Source organism: Camelus dromedarius, chromosome 6 (assembly GCF_036321535.1).
Source record: "Camelus dromedarius isolate mCamDro1 chromosome 6, mCamDro1.pat, whole genome shotgun sequence".
NCBI classification, from domain to species: domain Eukaryota; kingdom Metazoa; phylum Chordata; class Mammalia; order Artiodactyla; family Camelidae; genus Camelus; species Camelus dromedarius.
The window spans coordinates 54,219,908-54,242,293 of NC_087441.1; the positions used below are offsets into that span (position 1 = coordinate 54,219,908).

Consider the following 22,386-nt stretch of genomic DNA (forward strand, 5'->3'; position numbering starts at 1 on the left):
TTCTTCTCTAGCAGTCTCATTTCTTCTTGCTCTTTGGCAGAGTTTCTCTATTTCCAAGCCATCTGGGCTGTTACTAGCTCACAGGATTTGCTTCTAACCACTTCCCTGCCTGTGCAGATGTTATGCCCTGAATCACTGGGAGCCCACAGCTTCCTAAGGCAGCCTGTTCCATCTCTGGGTAGGTCAGTTAGCTTTTCTCTTTACTGACCTAAATCAACCATAGTATACAGTGTATGATCTTTACTTTCATCTTTGTGTGTGTCCGTCTGATGGTGTCTCCTTTCTCAGTTGTTGTGTGTTTGTGTGTTACCTTGACAGTGGCACTTTGTGTAAGCTGTAGGGGAGGCTCTCTGCATCTCCCAGACTTCCATAGCCTGATCTACCCTCCCACCACCCCAGAACTACAGCAGCTCGAGCTCTAGTGTGCACAGCACATGTTTAATATAAATTTGATGACTAAGCTACCTTCTAACTGTGGAATTATTTATATGTGAAAGTATATATACGTAACTTTACTTATCAAAAGATCACAAAATCTCTGTCTTGCAAATGGTTCTGTGAATTTTAATTGGAAAGATTGAACACAAGCCTGATCACGTGCATACTTACACCAACCCCCGCAACCTCCCACAGCAAAATGCCTAAACGTTACCAATTGTTTAACTAAGAAAAACCATTACATTTTGTATGTTTGTTTATAATTGATTAACTGAGACAGTATTACATGTGGTATATCTATCCAGATTCAGAATGGCTTGGTTTTCTGTGTATATAATACATGGTTATTTTCTGGATCATAGAACAATTGGCATATTCAGTTCCACACGTGCAATTTCAAACAATGCAGGAAAAATATCGATACTTTTGCCTACATTTAATAATGTGAATATGAGGAAATATCTTGGCAAAAAAGACAATTATATTTTTCAAATAGCCTACGTACATCCTGACCTTTAATTAGTATCTCTAAATTGCTAGCATCTCGAAATGTCCTTGCATTTTAAACTGTTTCAAAACTTGTGCTTCCATAACCATTTAAATTGAATTTCCTGTGATACTATTTTAATCCTTGTAATCAGCCACAGCATATAATTAGATTTCAATCAGAACCTTTAAAGCTATGCAGTAATCTGAAAGTAAACACTTATAAAAATGTTAGGTCAATGTGAGTTTCTTCTCCTGACCTCTCTCTACTCCATCCAAGTGACACTCTAACCGAAGGTGATAACTGAGTGTGGAGAACAGAGCTTGCTTTCCATTTATTCCACATAATGTGGAAAATATTGTCCAGGGGCAGCCAGGTAGGGTCATCATCAATAGATGTCTGGTATAAACACATGGTGACGGGCTTTTCATTAAGGCTGTGACCAATAAACACTTGTTGTGACTTGTTTGTAAGCTGGCAACTGAGGGCTGAGTGTACCCCTCACAGTCATGCAAGGACTGAAGCTCTGGGACAGGGTTGTCGCGGGCATGGTGGCTGGCACGGGTGTGGCAGGCGGCACGGTTGTGGAGGAACATTGGCAGGGGCTCATCTACAGACTTTATTGCTGTATTGTGCTGCTTTGCGGGTCTTGAATTATCAGCAATTAATTATTCTTTTTCAGTTCTTATTATTACCAGATTTCTTTAAAGCCCACTTTTATGTCTTCCCATTAATCATCTTTGTAATTTTGGAAGGCAGAATGCATGAGGCTCAGAGCTAATTATGCATTCTGTTATGCCTTTAGTTATCTGGATGAAAGTCATGTTCCAACACTCAGTCCCTTCCCTAAAACTCATTTCCACAAGTGATGATTTAATGATCTATTTACTTTAAAGGTTTGCCTTTGGGGACAATGATTACCCTGGTTAGCTCCTTTGAAAGAATAGACTTTTCTTTCACAGAATCTGTAAGTATTTATGAAAAAAAAAAGCATTGTGGGCTTTGAAGATGCATTTAATATTAAAATGTGTTGAAACCTATGCTTTGACCATCCCTAGGTAAAAAGGACTCTTTTATATCTATGCAGAGAATGAGAGTCATAGTGTCCAGAATTCTCAGATTCCATTGATTAAATATGGTAACCAACCAGCTGTGGAAGCCGGGTGGATGAGGGCAAATGGCAGCTTTGTTTTGCAACTCCAAAGTCAGTGTGTGTGAACAATAAAAGAATGATAAAATGACAGAGTACTTAAATGTGATGATTACGAATCAGTTCCCCTGATTAGTTTTGTTCTTCTACAATTCATAGCAAATAGCTACAATTAGCTAGTTAGGAATGCAAATATTAATCTCACGTATGACTTTCAATTTGATCTCTTCATTTCCTTTTTACTCTGCAGTTTTGAGAAACATCAGTCTTCAGTATTAACATCCCTGACTCCTAGGTATAGGTCATACACTCGATTACAATAAAAAATATTTTCCTAAATTTCTAACAGCAGAGTGCAGTATATTGCAAGGAAAGGTGCCTATGTGATTTAGTATATATTCATATTTCTGTTAGGCTGTGCTTTTTTTGAACTCTTATAGTTCAATCAGAATGTGTGCAAAAACTCTCTCACTATAAACTCTACATTAATTTTTTTCTAAAAATTAAGTCAGAAAGACAACGCCAATCAAGTCCTGGATTTAGTGAGAACAAAAGCAAGGTGGATTTCAGTTGGGGAAGGACTGTCTCCTTCTAGATGTCAGTGTCTACCCCAGAGCCACATTTGCGGCAGAAGATTTCCTTGTTCTGGGTCAGGAAGCCTTCCCCCACCAAAGAGACTGAGCACTTGCCACAGTTAAAGCATTCGCTGTGCCACTGGCGGTCTTGAAAGCAGATAAACTTGGCACCTCTGAGACCTGTAAAGGAATTGGAAAAAAAAAAGGATAATCTATTCTTTCAACAAATAGATGGATCATTCTATCAGGGGCTCTTCTGGGAACTGCAGATACAGCAGTGAGCAAGACCATGTAGAGGCAAGTAACCTAAAAAGAATGCTGCCCCCAGTGGGGGCATTTGGTAATGTCACCATGGGCAAGGTCTTCCTGTGAGAGCCAGCCAGATTCCCGTTTTTCCATAATCTACAGAAGTAGGTAGAATCTGGTTATACAAAACACAATATTTTTGGAGACACTTAAGGATTACCTAGGACATAGAAAGTACAGGGTAGTGCAGTGGAAAGAGGGTGTATGTTTTGAAGTCAGACAAATTGAAGTACAATTTTTTTCCCCTCTTTTTGTGATCTGGTTTACTTAAGAAGCAAACTTAGGATAAAGTCAATGTCTACTTCCTAGCCTGGTGTCTGATGTTTTAATGACTTTTGGTTCTCTTCTCTTCCTTCTTTTTCCATGTTTAATTTTATTTAGGATAAAGTCCCATCCTCATGTTATGGCCTGGGACACAATTTCCAAAAGTCCCAAAGAGAGAATTTCATCCAAACTCTCCTGTAGCTAACCTTATGTGATGGCCTATGACCTCGCCCAGAGACGACTTCAGCTTAGGCTTGCAACAAAGATCTGTGAATCTGATCCCTCTGGCCGCTGAGGCCACGTACCCACTGGTTAGTTTCTAGGAGGCGCTGTCAGCCTCCGCCACTTCAACCTGAGCCTCACTTGAGCCGTAGGGTTTCTAAGAAAGGTAGTAGAATTTGAGTCTTCAGTGAGAGTGTATATCCCTGATACAAATCCATGGCACAGTTCAAGGAACTGCTTTTGAGGAACTGATAGAAAAGGAGACAAGGTCTAAGGATTTGGGATGCCCTAGGCTTGAGTCTTCATTTATTTGCCAAGTTTCCTCCAGGTGATCCTCATGCTGTGAACTTTCTATGACTTGCTTATCACCCAGAGAGTAAGGCTAAAATAGATCATGCGCTGATGCGTGTGTAATTTCCAAATATTCCATTTGGGATGTTGAAGCAAAAAGGGTAAGTCTTCTATTTCAGACACATCCTCCTTAAATATTATAATGAATGTTTGTTTCCATCCTTGAAACTTTTTTTTTTGATGTCTTCACATACAATTTACTAGTTCAGGGGTAAATTTACATCAAATTCTTGTGCTTTCCTTGATTAAATTTATAGCTTGCTTTTTTATGATGCTATTATCACTACTTTTTAATAAGAGTAAATCAATAATATACCAACTAATTCCCTTGATGTTATTCAAAACATGAATAAGCCGCAAGAATAATGTTCTATATATACATAAATCATCTCTGTTCATAATACTAATCATTATGCATCTAGCATTTTGATATGCATGAGATTGTCTTGTTTTTTTTTTTTGTTTGTTTGTTAAGCCTTGTACAGGTGGCAAATATACAACTAATTCTTCTAGAAATTTACAAAGAAGAAGAAAAAAAGAAGCATGTGGTAGCAGGAATGATAAGAAAGGCCTGACTCAACATGTGAGATGACTGTAAATTGTTTTGATTTTGGATATATTTACTCCCTCAGATCAGGAGGGTCATTTGCAGTAAGAAAGTCATCCAGGAAGCAGGTCTCTGGCACCTGTTTTATCTGGCTTCATTTATCCTGAAAATTTAATAGAACAAGAGCTAGCATTTGGGGAGCACTTGATGATGATCCAGTCACTATTCTAAGCCCTTTACTTCATATAACTCTCCCCTCACGGGGTAGACATTACCATCAACCCGAATTTGCTGACAAAAATTGATGACTAGAGAGGTTCAAGCACTTGGCCAAATCACCCAGCTGGTAAATGGCAGATCTGGGATGCAATTTGAGGCCATCTGGCTTCAGAGCCTATGCTCCTAACTTCACCAAATTAAGTCTGAATTTCCTTTTGTAAGGAACATAACCAGCAACCTTAAGCATCCCTTTCTGAAGAAATCAGCATTTGAAACTCCTTTTACAAATAGTAAGCAGAAAGGGAAGAAAGCTAATACGTGATCTTGTTCATTTTGCAAATAATGTGAATGAGGATCTCGGAGGTGACTTGAGTCCCCGTGGTCACACGGTAGTCAGGGTCGGAGGTGAGACCAAGGGCTTTTACTCCCTAGACCAGAGCTCTTCCCACTAGAGCACACTGCTTCATTTACCCCAGAAAGATTGAAAGGTAAATCCTATCTTAGAGAAGGAGAAAAATAATTGTAGTTATACCTTAAGTTTGCCCAAATGAATCAAATTCATTGTGATGGAATTTTAAAAAATTACACCTGGTGACTTATAGATTTAATTTAAAGTAGTGTGTTTAAAACATCGTAATGTAGTCTCTTAGGATAACACTGTTTGCATGAATGTACAACTTTCAGAAGACAGGTATATGGCAGTGTAGTTCCCTATGCTACGTTAGTTCAAGTGGCTCAGTCTTAAAGAAGCGCTACTTCAGGGCCTACGTATGTATTTAAGAGTCAGATCAAAACATATTAAAATGAGCTGCAAGGTTTTGCAAGGCCTCCTGCAGCCAAGAGAACAAGCCACCATCTCCACTAGTTTTAGTTAGAGATGGGACTCCCAGCAACGCAGCAATAACTACACCAGAAGTGTAGAAGCAGAAGAGCAGGGCGGTTAAGAGTGCAAGTTTGGAGAGCAACTCTGGGATTGCCAACATAACTCCCTGGAAAGGCTGGGAAGGTGACATAGCCGAGTGATGGAGACAAGGTGGGAGGAACAAAGAGGGCATGCCCTACACAATGGGCCAGCCGCTCGGCTCCAAATGACATCGACCTAGCCAGGAACATGAGGGCAGTCTACTCACCCCGGGGAAGGCTCTTTTTTTTTTTTACTCTTGGCTGCAAAGATGGATTGTACATTTGTTGTTTCCAAACATGGGCAGGCCAAACCAAACATGCAAACCGGTCAGATGTAGCCCACGGACCATTGTGTGATTCTGAAACACATGGTGCCTTGTGCAGACAAAGAGGACCGTGCTCTGTTTCTCCAGGAAACTCTCTCTCTCCCTTGCAAGTAAAACCTATCAAGCTGGGTTTACAGCAAAATTCTTTTCTTTATTTGGAGATGAGTAAAGATTTAGCTTTTACTTTGTGATAGATTTGGAGATTAAGGAGGAAGAAAGGGATACAATAATCTTTCATTCTACTTCACATAAACAGCACTGGGACTAAAGGCTAGGGGTACAGTTCTGCCAGGTCACCCAGTGACCATACATTGCCTAAAAGGATAGCTGTTGGGTTTCTCAGGTGTGATGTGGGCTTCAGTTCTTTTATACCCTGTGGGCTTAATGTTTTAGAAGTATCTCTGAGGAAAATATAATTTTTTTTTACCTTGAAAATCCATCTAACACCAATCAGTTTATCATTTGTGTCATTTTCAAACCATGTTACGTATGTTTTGTTTCTTCAATAGAATACTATCTTGTTTTATTTCATCTATCCATAATTGAAACTTGTTGTAAGTGAACAGAAGGAAAAGAGAATAATACATTGTTAGAAGCATCTTAAATTGAGGTTTAATTAATTCCTGACCTGTGCTATCCTAATTATTACAGCTTCAGGTTTTTGTACAATACTTGTATTTAATTAAAACTTTTTCTATGTTAAGGTCCCTTCACCCTTGTTTGGAATTCAGCAGGACTTTGATTTATAAGTATCCCTTCCCCCCACTCAACTCAAAGTTCTGCCTCAGATCAGGCCTTCTTTTGAGGAAGGTCTCTAACCACTCAGCTCCCTCTTCCCCAAATTACTACTTTACCTGGAGTCAGTACCATTAGGTTTAGTATGAATTACCCTCTGTAGAGCAAAGCTAACTTAATTATACTCTCTACCTGCCTTGAGGGTTCTGTGTCATACTTCTATTTATATATGGGTACCCATGTTTATTTCGTAAGAGAAAGATCAGCCTTTTAAAACTTGCATTTCCTAAATTAACTCTGTAGTGTTTACATAGTGAGACTTGTCTCATGGGAGGCCTGTGTGACCCCGAGGAACTCACCAGTAATGGGTCTGGTGCAGGCGGCACACTTTTTGGCATAAAGATGGTTGTAGCAGTCCAGGCAGAATGGATAGTCATCTTTGGACATAAACTCTTCTTCACAGAGCTCCTTCCGACAGCCGCTACACAGAAAACACTCTTTATGCCACGGCTGGTCACGAAACGTTATCCCACCTGAAGTGATCACCTGGCAAAGGATCACAAAACAAGGCCATGACCATGGAAACTCAGTTCAGACTTCTTGTGATTCTCTTCTGTGTCCAAGGGTGGTACTGCAGGCCACCCTATTACATTGTGTCAGGATGTCTTTTCCCTGTGATTAAAAAAAAATTAATCTGAGAAACAAAAGGTTATAGGTATTAAACAGAACTGGTGAGAAATAGCCTCATTTTTCTCCTACAATGGAACAGAAAAGAAGCAGGGCCAGAATGAACTCAGGAGGATGAAGAAGAAATAGGCCTTGATTCCTTTGCTTGTCTTTCTCTAAGTTTCTTGTTGGTCTTCAAAGATCTGCCATTAGAACTAAGATATTTTCTATGTTATGTTCTTACTTCCACATCTAACTCTTAAGGATCCTTTAAAAAAAAATAATTTTCCAAATGCTTTATTCTAGCAGCAGCAACCCTGAAAGAAATTGATAAAAACCATCACCTGCTAATAATGGCTGACATTTCTTAAGTGTTTTTTTTTTTTCCCCAGTCTTCAGTCCTGTGTGTAACCTTTTCTTAACATTGTCAACATCCTGACACAGTAGGGACTCTTACACACTTTAGAAATCGGCAACTAGTGAGGGTTAGTTACAGTGAAGTCACTTGCTAGGGTCATACTGAGCTAGCATCTAAATCTGCACAGTCTGATCCACATCCCGTGCACTTAATCATGAACACAGTACTGAGGCAAGACTGCTTTGCACTCATAAGTAGTTGACAAGTCTTTGCTGAATGAATGAACAAACATCAAGGGAGAAAAATCTTCAGAAAGCAATTCCAATCTTGTATCCAGCAACGATGGGGCTGCTGTAGGAAACTGCATGAGTTGTCAGCATTAGGGCAGGAAGTCATGAGTGTTGGTTGTACGTTGAACCTTAATGCGTGACGTGCTAGGGTTCTGCAGAGATGCTCATTACTCTTTCATAAGATTTTTTTTTTTCCTAAACCAGTTTAATCTATGATTTCTAATTTTTAAAAAGCTGAGATATCTTCATTAATAATCAGATGGAAAAATATTAGACAGATCTTTTTGTGTAGCAATTGTTAAGTCATAGTGTCTTTCAAATCCATGGCTATTGAGCTCCTGGAGGGGCTGCGGAACCTGGGATGTGTTCCTGGAAACATCTTAGAATGACTGAAGCAATGTGATGTCTGAGATGGTTCCTGTCATCTTTGTATTCAACATAATTAGCTATAGAAAATGTAGAATCTATTCTAAACCACCTTATTGTTGGCAAATTAAAAAATATTTGTCTAAGCTGTAAGCTTTTGAAAAGATTATTCTAAAAATATTTTAAAATATTACTGTGACTATCTTAAAAATTAAAGGTATTTGATAGAAGTGTTTTTTTTTTTTTTGTAAAGGAGAAAAAGTTTACTGTTCTAAATAAGTAAATGGGAAACATAAAACCTCTGAAAAAAATTCTGTGGGCCTGGTTGTCAAGCAGTTTTGCTTATTTTCTTTTGTTTTATATTTGGTCTTTGGCTTGGGTTGAAACAAATTGTTTTTCTTCAGTTGGATCATCTTAATCAAAAATATTTATATCCAGCTTTCCTTAAAGGACTTGTGGTTTTAAAAAATTAAATAGAAAATAATCTGGCATGTGGTGATCTATCTTCTACCCAATATAAACATTTTGTAAATTTTTTGGTGACTTCAAATCATGTCCTAAATATAGGGTAGGCTCCTGTAACCTGGGAAATGCCCAGTGCTTTGCCCCAGACAGAGCTCCACGCTGATGTACTAGAGAAGTTTCCTTGAATCTTTACAGCACTGGAAAAAACTTTATATTATATGCCCACCAAATGATTTTAAGATAATTTCCACAAGTCTCATTAATATTTTAACGTAAGTCCTTAGGAAACACAGCCTAAAAATGGCCAACTTAGTTGGCCCTCAAAACTCTGAGCTAAATCTTTCCATTTTATTTCCAGCCTCTGTTTCTAAACACGTGTCAGTGACTGATGATTTTTCAGAGGTTCATCTGTCCCAGGGTCATAGGCTTTGACTGTTTCTTGTAAAGTCTTTTTCTGAGTCAGTGTTTGTGACAGAGTAATGGAAGTCTCTGTGTACAAGATGATTTTCTGTCATGTTACTATCAATTGTAATTTTCAGCGGCCATTAGAGTGTAATTTCATAATCCCAACTTAGGAGTTTATTGATGTCGCCTCAAATGCAACACTAGTATTTTAAATATATGTAGAAAATTACTGTGCATGGGCATGTGTATGCACGTGTGCATGTGTGTTTGTAGACGCCTTTGTAGAAAGTGGTAGTGAGTCTTCCACCTGTCCAGATGCAAGTATACAAATCACCTTAAGTAGAAAGTAGCCCATAGATCAAAAATGTTTAGAAACCATTATCCTAATCCAATAGGTTTCCATGATTCAGCTTTTTCATCACAATTTATAGGGTTATTTAAACTTATGATGCCTCACAGGTCAAGGATTTTTTTGAGAATATCAGTATCTATTTTATGGACTGTAGGCAGGTTTTATCAAGGTGATAGAGATGAGTGACTTTTTCACATAAAAGCTTAGAGGATAAAAAGACTCGGACAAAGTTTACTTGAAAAAAAGGACTTTTTTCCTTTTGGAAAATAAGTTTTGAATGGGTATCACATTAAAGGCCCTCATGGCACTCTGGACCTGGAAGTGAAGGAGACCACTTGCAGCTCTACTTTCCATCTTTTTTTTTTTTTTTTTTTTTAATATTTTTCCTTTTTTTTAAGTTCTGTTTTTTTTTTTTTTAAGTTTTTTTGGGGGTGAGGGTAATTAGGTTTATTTATTTATTTTTAGAGGAGGTACTGGGGATTGAACCCAGGACCTCATGCATACTAAGCATGCACTCTACCATTTGAGCTATACCCTCCCCCCTACTTTCTGTCGTTCTAATGAAGTTTCTTAATGATCTTTTCACTCTCTTGGGCCTACCTGTCTTCTAGACTTTAGAAATATAAAAGCTTCAGGCCAAAAACACATTTGTGTTGCTGGGACATAATGTGAGAGGTAAATATCCTTTTAAAATTGGTTCCCTTAGTCATTCTGAGACAAATCCGTATTTCCCTGAAATTAAACAGATCAAAAATTATTTTCTAAGAAATATTCTGTATTCAAAGAGAGACGTGTGCCCTTTCCCAGAATACATGAAATCTTTCGTTAACAGCAGTGAATGGAACTGAAATATCAAATCACTTGATTTTGGAATATTAAGTTCATGTTCTGAGTGGAATTTTGTGTTGATAAAATAGATGGCTATCCTCACTTCGACAGGCAGGGCTTTTGAGCATGATGGAATTCAAAACTGACATGAATGTGTAAAGACAGGTATAGCACAATAGTATCAGTTCATTCCAAATACCTAGTGCAGCTAAAATGCAATGGTCTGGAAGGTTCTACAAGTTTTATCCTCTTTAGATAATTACCTTCTTACAAAAGCTGCAGTAGTGAGCAAACTTCCTCTCAAAACAAGGCACACAATAGTTGCCACTCTCTTTGGAAATCAAAGGTTTTGTTCCTATCGGCTGTCGGCAGTGCTCACACAAAAAGCAGGTTTCATGCCAGTAGTTCCCCTTAAATTCCATTTTGCGGGAACCTGTACCCCAAAAGTAAGAACCTGTTAGTCAAAATCAAACATAGTTATGTTTTCTCTTAAGCAAAAATGCATCAAGTCAGAGCACTTAAAATACATATTAAAGTTAAGGCGATTGACTAATTATTCTTACAGAAAAAGTGTTTTGTTTCCAAAACATTTATCTGGAAAAAAAAAAAAAAGAGGTAATTAGAGTTCAGCCATGATGATGGTGAATCATTCTTTCACCGAAAACTTTTGTGCTGTGTAAGCTACTGTTTTGAGATGTGAAAATGCAATAATGCTGCACGTGATTTAGGTAAATTGGGCCTTGCCAGCCATTACAGGGACATTAGGAAATCCCAGGACACAAACTCTGGAGACTGATGTTGTGCAGTTACGGTCTCCCAGAAAATCTTTGTGTCTCTAATAAGAAAATGAGAAAGAATTGTGTTCTTAGACTGCTGTCCTTAGACACTGAGAAAAAGATCAAAACAGAGAATTAGTACTCACCGAAAAGTGTAGAAATTTACATGGATTCTTGTCTTCACTAAGAGAAAATAAAGATGACTAACTCTCAGACCAGTTTGGGTCAAGCTACAGGATGATGGTTGGCCCCGTTCTCCTATGATGGATTATGCTTTCTGATGCCATTGGTTATGCCTCGGACAGGGTGTTTAATGCAGGGCTAGCGTTGTTGGTATAGATCGTATCTTTATTCCATGGCTCAGATTCTGGTTTTAAATGTTTCTATGAACTAGATTTATAAAAATACACAGAACCCAGTAATTTACTCGTTGAAGACATAAAGAATAATCTATTTATTTCTGAAGTATCCCAAATGAGATAAAGAGATAGCAAGAATGATGCCTTTCTCAGAAGCAGGGATTTGTACCCTAGTCCTCCTTTATCTGTGGAGGGGGGTACTTTCGAAGACCCCCAGTGGATGCGTGAAATCGCAGATAATACCAAACTCTGTATACACTGTTTTTTCTTATACATACAGACCTATGATAAAGGTTAATTTATAAATTAGGCATCATAAGAGATTAACAATAGTAATAATAAAATAGAACAACTGCAACAAAGTACTGTAATAAAGTTGTGTGAATGTGGTCTCTCTATCTCAAAATATCTTACTCTACAAATTTAATGCCTTCTTTTCCATGTTAACTAAGCACTTATCCTGCTCCGTGGCCGTAACTTTTGCAGTGTGAGGTGTGACAGCAAAACTGGCAGGAACTTCTTTTTCCTTCTTCACAATTTCATGGATGGAAAATTCATTCTTCCGTTAGATCTTAGCAACTTCAGCATACAATTTCTTTTCTTTCATTATTAAGTCGAGAATTTTCACTTCTTCATTTAAAAGAAGCACTTTACGGCTTTTCTTTGGCATATCTGAACTGCCAGCATGACCACTCTTCCTCTTTGGGGCCATTATTAAGTTAAATACAGCTTTCTAGAGCACAGGCACTGTGACAGCGCAACAGTCTGATCTGCTATCTGAGAGCGCTCCTAAGGGTCTGCCAGGCAGGATACTCTGGACAAAGGGATGATTCACGTCCCGGGTGGGACAGAGTGGGATGGTTTGAGATTTCATCACACTGCTCAGAACAGTGCACAAGTTAAAACTTATGAAATGTTTATTTCTGGAATTTTCCATGTAATATTTTCGGACTGAGGTTGACCTTGGGTAACTGCAACTGTGGAAAGTGAAACCACGGGTAAGGCGGACTATTGCACTACGCTCTTCATGTGCTTGGGTTTAATTCAAAGTACTGCAGCTTCAGCTCTAGATCAGAACTCCCTGTGACCTTACCAGGCATGATGGTCTTCTTGCAGTGGAAGCACTTGGAGGAGCACTCGTTAGAATAGCACTCCGAGCACAGCAGGCGCTCATCCTTGGCAACAAAAGGCTTTTCTACCAAAGAGTGATTGCATTTGGCACAGTTGAAGCATCCTTCATGCCAGTGACGGCCTTTGTAACAAAGATCCTTCGAGACAGTAAATAAAAGTTAATTAAAAGTATTTGCAACCAAACAGTCCATTTTATAAGACAAAACTCAACACTCCTGGGACTCTGGTGCCGGTAGTTTGTGTTGGTAGCTCGAGGGAATGTTGTTATTGATATTCTTGCCCAGAGAGAGAAGACGCTGGGGCAATTAAGAGCTAGAGCCTGGGGCTTCTCTGGTTGATCACCAAAGACAGATGGAAAATAAGTGGACCCTCCCCTATTTCTTCAAATTTCCTCTACTTTCCTTTTATAAATTATGAGAGATTATGGAATGATTTTTATTTTTAGGTTGTAATATCCTATTACTGTTTGAAATTTAACTAAACAAAATCTCAACACTACTTAACTAAAGCAAAGGCAAAAAGAAGAGGAAGGAGAAAGATACAATAATGTACACTGTGGGAGGAACAGGCTGTATGTGCGGGAGGGATCAGGGCGCACTGTGTTTAGTGGAGACGAGGCTGATTTGAAGTCAGAAAATAGAGATTTTTGAATCTTTATATCTCCAATTATTTAATTGTATTTATTCATTTGTGTTCTTGTCATTCCAGAAATCATTCAACATTTTTTTAATTCTTTTTTTTTTTATTGAATGTAGTCAGTTCACAATGTTAGCTTCAGGTGTACAGCAAAGTGATTCAATTATACGTATACATACATACGTATTTTTTTTTTTCAGTTTCTTTTCCATCGTGGCTCATTACAAGAAATTGAATATAGTTCCCTGGGCTATACAGTAGGTCCTTGTTGTTTATCTATTTTATATATAGTAATGAGAAATCACTCAACATTTTAACTGTGTAACTTTGGGCAAAAAGACTTAAACTCTTTAATCTTTAGCACCCTAAATTATCTCCTAAAATCATTGTGAGGGTTAAAGTATATCTTATATTTCACTGTACCTAAGCATACTGCCTGGAACTTGATTGATGGTGGCTTTGAAAATTCTTAAGTCCAATAGCAGAGCAATAGAGTATTAACAGTCAACACTAAAGAAAAAGCATTCCAAAGCATTTGTCTGCTATTCGTGTGCAATAATTCTGTGAATTGAGGTAACACCTACCTTGGAATCTGATTCAATTGGTTCTTTGCACTCCTCACAATAGTTAGAAAATACACGGTCATAACATGAAACACAGTATGGATTGTCATCCTTTAGTACATACTTCTTCCCAAGAAGTGATGCTGTGCAGTATTGACAATCAAATTGAGCAGTTGTCATTTTGGTTTAATCCTGTGGGTAAAAAAATGATTTCATGCATATAAAGGCAAAAATTTTTTGATAAGAAAAATTATAAAGTCTCAATACAATAGGAGTCAAGCCCCTGAATGGACTTAGTTTCTTATGTGAAAATCCACCGATTTGCGAAATAGGTTGTAGTCATGGTGATACTTGGAGCGATTTAGGAAAGGCTACTCTCTCATCTTGGCAATTCTGTGCATTTTGCTAACAGAATGCATCAAGCCCGCAGTCAGACTGTGAAAAACATGTTGTATTCATCATTCACTAATGTGGGATTCACTAAGAATGTGACGTGTTGTCATAGGATTGTTTCACCCCAACGACGTAAATATGAACTATTGACAGAGTTTTCACTGTCATCACTTACTATCTTGTTGAAGAGCTCTGAAGGTTGGATTTCTATGGAAATAACAGTCTTTGTTTTACTCTAACTAAAATAGAAATGAGTAAGAACATTGTCATTTTCTACGCCATTCTTCTATTTCCCAAGTTTTTATTGGGTACCTGATGAGGGTTCTGCACATTAGTCCTAAGGTCTTCCTGTACCAAAGACTCTCCCTTGGGTCATCCTCCTGGTTACCTGTGTTTTCCATCTCCCCAAATGTCCTGTTGACTCCAAAATCTCCAGCTTTAGCCTGTTCATCATTTGCCTCCTGGGCATCTCTATTTAAATGCCCTACACCTACCTGGTTAAATAAAATGCAGCAGGGAGGATTCAGTCAAAGTGCTCGGTCTTTGAGACTGCTGTTGAGCAATTATCCAGCTGTAGACTTGCAGTTAGAATCATCAATGGTAGGAAAGAGGGACAGGCTTCTTCAGGCTTTAGGGGTAAACTAATGTGTACACATAAGGAATAACAGCAGCAGCGTCTTACAGGATGAACAACTGATATGAGACATAAAGCCAAAGCCCATATAAGAATTCTAGTTATTTTATAAATTTAGAAAAACCATTAAGGGACACGTGGATTTCAAAAAGGTTTACTTAGGCATTGAACATGAGTTTTCATGGTCACCAAATCAGATTTTCTTGGAAAATAAATATATTAGGAGCTATGAATATTTTCCAATTGTCCATCTCAGAAATTTGTTTTTTTTTTAATTTTACCAAAATCAGAAAATCAATTATTGTAATGCTTTTTATAGCATTTTTAATGCTAGTTTTCATTTACTACGTTCAAATTGTATTTCTATGCATTTTGCCTTCTTTTATTTTAAACATGAAGTTTCCAGCTGAGTGTCTTGATGAATATACATTGTTATTAATTCTGTTTTAGTAGATCTTCACTAACAGAGAAAAGACTGAGGGTTTGGAACATGTGCATCTTTTCCCAGGAAAGATGAAAATTCAACTAGAAAGTTCCCAATGGAACATGCCAAAATTATTTGCCAGGAATACTGAATTCCCTATTTGATTAATTCCACAGAAATGTCCCTTTTTTAGTGAATACAAACACATGAAAAGTATTATTGAGGGCTTGGAAACAGGAGGAAAATAGATCTGATTCCCTTGCAAGATTTTAAAATGCAAGTTTTATTCATATTTACGGTGATTGTTTATCTCTTAAGAGTGAAATAGGGTATGTAATTTAACTTTCATCACTTAATATGGAAAATGCCATTTTCATTATTAACATTTACTTAGTTTTAGATGTATAAAATAGCACCATGAAACAACCTCCCAGGACTTAGGAACTCTTAGACTACTTCCATTTTGTGAGGCTTCTAGTATATTACAAAATGAAGAAATAGCCAAAGAGCTCACAAAATTGGTAGAATTTCAAGTGTTTATTTTAAACAACACTTTAAATGCAGTATTACAATATCTGTACCTCATTTGGTGATCAAGTTAGAAGTCTAAATATCTAAATATTTAAATATTTATTTTATAAATATATACTGATATCAAAATATAGATCAATGAATATATATACTCGTCTAAATGTCAATACAAGAAGAGACAGCCTTGCCTCATACCCATCCTAATCACACAATAGGCCTTGCTCCATGGAAAATTCTTAACAAAATGAACCATATTTCCTTCATTTTTAAAGGAGAAAGGTACTTCTTATTACATCTATTTGTTTTATTTAAAATTAAAAAAAATGTTTCATACATAGTTTTTTAAAACTTCTTTTTTTTTTTTAATGGGGTGTCCAGGGATTGGACCTAGGACCTCATGCATGCTAAGCATGCACTCTGCCACTGAGCTATTTCCCTCCCCTGCCTTTCTACAAATTATATAAAAATTTTTCATCTATTTTTTTTTTTTTTAAAAGCATCATCAGGGAGTTGGGGAGGGGAGAAAACAGTCAATTCAATATGTCAAAACTATGTGATTTTTACAGTTTATAGAACTATGCAGTGAGAGTAGGCGTTTCATCCAGGTCAACCTATATTAAATATCTGCTCAGTAATAGTTGAACTCCCTGCCCTTAAGAAGTCTAGATTCTCTTAGCTCTTCCCTTGGTAACAGTGAATATAATTTGAGGTAAGAGAACCAAATAAATGTTCACTCTCTTATTCTTGGTTGGGGAAAGTACACTAAGAGACTCAGTCCTCATTTTCATGAAGCCTATCATTTAACCATGGATAAATGACCACATCCAAATAGAGTTTCTTAAACAGAGGTGGCAGAACCACAAATATGATACACATTCCACTAAAACCGTATAGAATTCTTAGCAACTAATAGGAAGGAGTGAGGAGGAGAGGGAGTTCTCCTATACAGGATACACAATATGGGGAGACCTTTCTCAGAAGATTTTAAGGAAGTTGAGCTTTCAAAACATCTGTTGGGAAGGCAGGAAGGGAAGAAGGATCTTGGTTGAGCAGGGAAGGAAGGAGGAAAGACATGGGAGAATAGCACAGGATTACATCTAAAGTGGGATATGGTGAGTCTCTCACCAATAGATTTTCACCCAGGTACATTCAGAAAAAAAGGAAGACCTTGAAAGTACTTAAAGCTTTTTAAAGCTACTTGAACCTTTAATACAAGCAGTTTTAAGTAGGGTGGGGGCAGGCAAAAGAGTCAAGAGTATGAATTTTTCCTATCAGGTCACTTTTTACCACCTTTTCTCCTAAATATCATACTGTGCTTTTTCTTCTTCTTTATCCCTCACATTAATATTTTTGAATACTCAGGGAATAACTTGTGTCCACAAGAGCAGACCAAGTGGCCTGTTTTTAGTCATTCCCTGATAGGAAAAATTGTAGGAAAGGGGATGAGACTACGTGATTCTTATCTCGGGAGCCACAATCTGAGGGTTAATTTGACAAAGATATTGGAAAATTTTTGCTTTCCAATATTTAAAATCCTTGAACAAAGCTGATTTATAATTATGAGTCATAAGAAATCTTAACATTTACAGTATACTCTAATTGGATAGTGCTTAACTTTTCTAGGCATGAACTTAGAAATGCTAGTATTAATATCAATTAGACATTCTTGTCAAACTTTTCAAAGGGATTTTATATATCAGTTAGATATATTATTGTCAAACTTCTTTCAAAGTCATTCTGCAATTATAGAACAGTTTAAGCACAGATTTTTTTATCATTGCATACTGGGGTTTTAGAAGATTTAGAAGTACGTTGATATATCAAAGAACCTATGACAACAAGATAAGTAGCTCAGGAGTTCAATGTCATGAATGGACTTGGCTTTCTTTTTGCAGTTCCCTCCTTTAGATTTTAGATCTCTGCCTTAAAGGATGTGAGTTTATTAGTCAATGCTTCCATAGCTGAGGATGCTGTTTCTTAGATGTTATTTTTAAAACCAGGAATAATTTTATATCAAGTTATGTTATGTGGTGAGTTATTGATGAGAAGGCTAATGCTGAGAGCAGTATACTCACTTATATTTTCACTACGCTGAGCAGAATTAATAGATACACAAGAAATATACTTTAGAGAATGTTAAGCAGGAGAGAAACAAGGACTTGAGGGCTATGCATGGTGTCTTTAATATGATTTTGTTTGCAAGACATCACACACCATTCATTCATTCATTCATGCATTCGGTAAACAGGTAATTATTTTCTATTTGCAAAGTAATCTGCTAGAAGTTGTGAAAGATAGAAAAACTGACTAGACTCAAACCAGACAATTTAGTTTCCCCATTAAAAATAATTTCCTTCTTCCGTCTCTTGACTGGTGGTTTTTAATGATCACTGGACATTAGAACTTCTTGTGAGCTGAAAAACACTCATTCTCATTCTCTACCTCGAGAAATTCTGGTTTAATTGGTTTGAGATAGGGGTGCACTTTGGAAATTTTAAAAATTCTAACATGCATTGTGTTTAGAACCATTGCTCCAAATTGTTATAATCTTTCATTTATCCTTATCACTTCCAAACTTTCGTTTATTTACAGAATGTCCTTACTCTTCCTACTATATATTTTGATAATGAAGGTTAAAAAAAGAGATATTTCCAGACACTCAGAAACTGAATATATCAATAGCACACCATATTAAAATAAACACCAAACAGTGTTCTTCAGGCAAAAGGGCACTAATCTCAGATTGAAGCTCAGAGATACAGGGGTGAAAAAACAAGAAAAAATTATAAATATATAGATGAACCTGAATAAATATTAAGACAGAACAACACCTCTGGAGAATTTGAAAATTTAGACAAAAATGAGAAACTTCTAAGACGAGTAAAACATTAGAACTGACATGGGAAGAAATATAAAATTACAACTGGTTGGTAACTATTAGAGAAACTTGAATTTGAAACTAAAAGCCTGCATACAAAGTAAAATACAAACCCACATGCCTTCACTAGTGGATTTTACCTGGCTTTTAGGAAGAAATAACACCAGTCTTAACAAATTATACCAAATAATTAAAAATAAGAAACATGATCCAGTTAATTTTGAACCCATTAAAACTGATACCGGTATCTAAAAATATTATGAGAAAAAAATTATAGGCATACTCATAATAGTAAATTTTATAGTAAATACAAAAATTTTAGCACTAATAATAACTAATTGAATCCAGTCATGTATGAAAAAGTTAAAATCATAGTAAGTTGAATTTTTCCCAGGAATGCAATTTGGTTTAAAATTAAAAAGAGATTTGACACAACATTGTAAAATGATTATAAATCAATAAAAAATGTTAAAAAACAATTAAAAAGAGAATCACTCACATCTACCAAATAAAAGAGAAAGCCATATAATTATCTTAGCAGATGCAGAAAAGGCATTTAATAAAACTGTACTTCAATTCACGACTAAAAACTTAGCAAACTAAGAATAAAGAAACTTTCTCAATGTAACTAAAAAATATAGCAAACATTATTCTTAATGGTGAATGTCAGTAGCTTTTACTCTGAGGTCAGAAATAGGAAAAGAACGTCCATGATTATCACTTCTATTCAGTTTCATACTGAAAGTCATAGACTGTGCACTAATACAAGAAAAAAAACGTTTAAGAATTGAAAGGGGGCAAATAAACTCATTATTTGCTGATGACTGATTTTGTGTGAAGAAAATCCAAATAATTCTATAATAAATTATTAGAATTTATAAGTGAGCTATCGGAGTTGCTGGATAAAATGTCTATGTATAAAAATCTATTGTATTCTTATATAACAGCAACAAAGAGCAAATGAAATTTTTTTAAAAATACATAATATAAGATGACATTAAAAACCCCTCAAATACCTTGTAATAAATCTAGTAAGAATATGGAGACCTTTATGTGGAATACTTTGAAGGAACATAAAGAAAATCCAAATAAATAAGTGGAAAGGTATTGTACGTTAACAGACTTGAAAACTCATGTTGTGAGGTGTTATTTTTCTTTTAGCCCTTTCAGAATATAGGGAAATGTTTTCATTAACTTGTAATAGGGAAAGCTTTCTTAAACAAGGCAGAAAAAGCACTAGCCACATAGGGAGCATTTAACAAATTAGACTACATTAAAATTAAGAACCACTATTTTTCAGAAGACACAAATACAACACAATACAATAGCTATAGAGTCAGAGGAGGTATTACAACTCAAGAACTGACAAAGGATTCATATCCAGAACACACAAGGAGAGTCTACAAATCAACAAGAAAAAAACCAGATAATGTGATAATGGAGCAAGACTTGAATAGACACTACACCAAAGGGGATAATCAAATGACTGAAAGAGTTTAGTAAGTTCCTTGATACAAAATCAATGCCTATTCCCAGAAATACAGTGTTTTAAAAAAAATGTTGGAAAGCAATAAAAAATATACTTGTATTAAATGCAGCACAATATATCTAAAAACTTTATGATAGTAAGAGAGTTTGTCATATGAAACCCCGAAACTTAAGGTGATATAGTATTGGAACTGGATAAACCTAAAGACCAGTGAAATATAACAGAAAACCAGATCAGACACATATGTATATGTCTATCTATATGAATAATCTAATATTAAAAATAATATTTCAGTTTAGGAGAAAATTTATTCAATAAATGGTACTACAATAATTGGTTATTTATATGGCAAAAATCTAAATTGGTTTTAGTAATAGATCCTACCCTACATTATACACAAAATATATCATCAATATGAAAAGCAAAACTGAAAACATAGGAGGAAATTTCTATGATCTCAGGTTAGAGAAAGTTTTTTTTAAAGATACAAAAACAAACCATAAATAAAATGATTGATGATTTTTAAAAAATTTCTCATTGAAAGTTAAACTACTAACAATGAAAAGACAAGCCACAAAGTAACATATTAATAGATGACTTGCCATACATATAACTGATAAAAGATTCCAGTGCAGAATATAGAAAACATTCCATGAATCAACAGGAATGAAAAACTCACTCATGGAAATATAGACAAAAGATACAAGCAAAAATTTTTCTTTTTAAAATGACAAATATTTTAAAGAAGTCTCAATCGACTCAGTGAACTCTGAATTGATCTGTTTAACAAACCATGATGAAATCATTTATACTCACAAAGTCAGAAAAAAATCAACAAATCTGACAATAAGAAATGTTGGTGAAGATAAGGAGCAATGGAACTCACACTGAAATATGAATGAAAGATGGGTGGATAAAACAATTCTTCACTACATTCTAAAGTTGAACTTTTACCTTCCATATGACTTGGTAATTTCACCCCTTACTGTGTGACTCATAAAATCTTGCAAAGCTCAAAAAAAGAATGCTCTAAACTAAAAGAATGCTCATGGCAGCATAGTTTATAGCAGCTCTAACAGCAGGAAACTCTGAATGTCTATCAAAGGGAAATGGATAATTAAGTAGATGTTTGGTCATATAACATACTGCTATATGGCAATAAAAAAAATGAGTTACAGGGACCCTCCTCAACACAGATAAGCGTCACAGTGTTGAGTGAAATAAATAAGTTATAAAATAGTAAATACACTAGGATTGCATTTTAAATAAAGTTCAAGAACAGCCAAAATTGATTATTAGGAGTTATAACGAATATATTGACATGTTATTAAACATAATAAATATGTTATTAAAGCTATTTAAAAAAGCATGATGGTGTCAGACACAAAAATTGGGTTGTAATTTAAGGCTAACTCCTGGAGTAGATGGGGACTGAGAAGCTGCAAAGAGGGTTTCAGCTTTGTAGAAAATATTTGATTTCTTAAGCCAAATTATTTTTTATACTTCACATATATTAGAAATAGTCTTTTCTATATATGTAATGTTTAATTTTTAAAAGTTTTAAAAATGAGTGGATAATAAACAAATAGAAGTAGTATGTATTAAACCATTCTTTCCTTATGTTTGTCAACAGAGAAGTAATCTAGGTGGATGTAGCAATATCCAGAGAACATTTTTGTGTGCTGATGGTGGTCATGGAATTTGTTGTCCAAACAGGGAAGATGTAGAGATGACTGTGGGCTAAATCAAAGGGTCAACTGCTCAGGGTGATCATTTTAGATGTGAAAGAGAGAAGAGGGAGAAAAAGTTTTCTCGCTCTTTAAATATTCAGTTACCATGAAAGTGTGCAAAGCCAAGTGGTTCCAATATGCATGAACCTCATGCATGAGCACTGTGCAAATGAAGGACAACCTGTCTGTGTCTTATTACTTTCCTGCCAGAGATGACAGGTTTTAAAAGCAAGAGGGCTTTTACCTTTTATCGTGAAGTTGAAATGTACTAGGATATAATTTGGGCCTTCTGGTTTTCAATAATGTCTCTATTTTAGTGTCATTTTGAGGAATTTTATTTACTTGAGGGAGCTGAATTACCATATAGCCTTTATTCTAAATATCAAATATAATTTGTTACATTGATTTGATTATGGCTTTTTCCCCATGGAGGCAGGTAATAACTATATAAAATCATTGCATTGCTTACTTGCATTAAAATAGAGGATATACATTAAATAGTATTTAAGATTACTTCCATCTCTGTGCTACATGATCTGTAAGTTTTGCTAACTTGATGAAAATAATGCCACAACCCCTACTTTTGCAT

General features: G+C 35.9%; 1 protein-coding gene and 1 non-coding gene across 2 annotated transcripts in view; both read right to left on the reverse strand.

Moving 5' to 3' along the window:
* Positions 1–539: 539 nt before the first annotated feature.
* FHL5 (four and a half LIM domains 5) overlaps positions 540–22,386 on the reverse strand; it is a 36,943-nt gene continuing 15,096 nt past the window's right edge. Inside the window, exons 2-6 of the mRNA XM_010983920.3 lie at positions 13,740–13,910; positions 12,482–12,656; positions 10,517–10,686; positions 6,883–7,069; positions 540–2,830 (exon numbers count right to left, since the gene is read on the reverse strand). Of these exons, the coding sequence (XP_010982222.2) occupies positions 2,667–2,830; positions 6,883–7,069; positions 10,517–10,686; positions 12,482–12,656; positions 13,740–13,898 (855 nt within the window). The 5' untranslated portion in view covers positions 13,899–13,910 and the 3' untranslated portion in view covers positions 540–2,666. The remainder of the gene's footprint in view (positions 2,831–6,882; positions 7,070–10,516; positions 10,687–12,481; positions 12,657–13,739; positions 13,911–22,386) is intronic.
* Positions 9,891–9,964, reverse strand: TRNAT-AGU (transfer RNA threonine (anticodon AGU)). The gene has a single exon. It is a non-coding gene; the product is annotated as a tRNA-Thr (tRNA).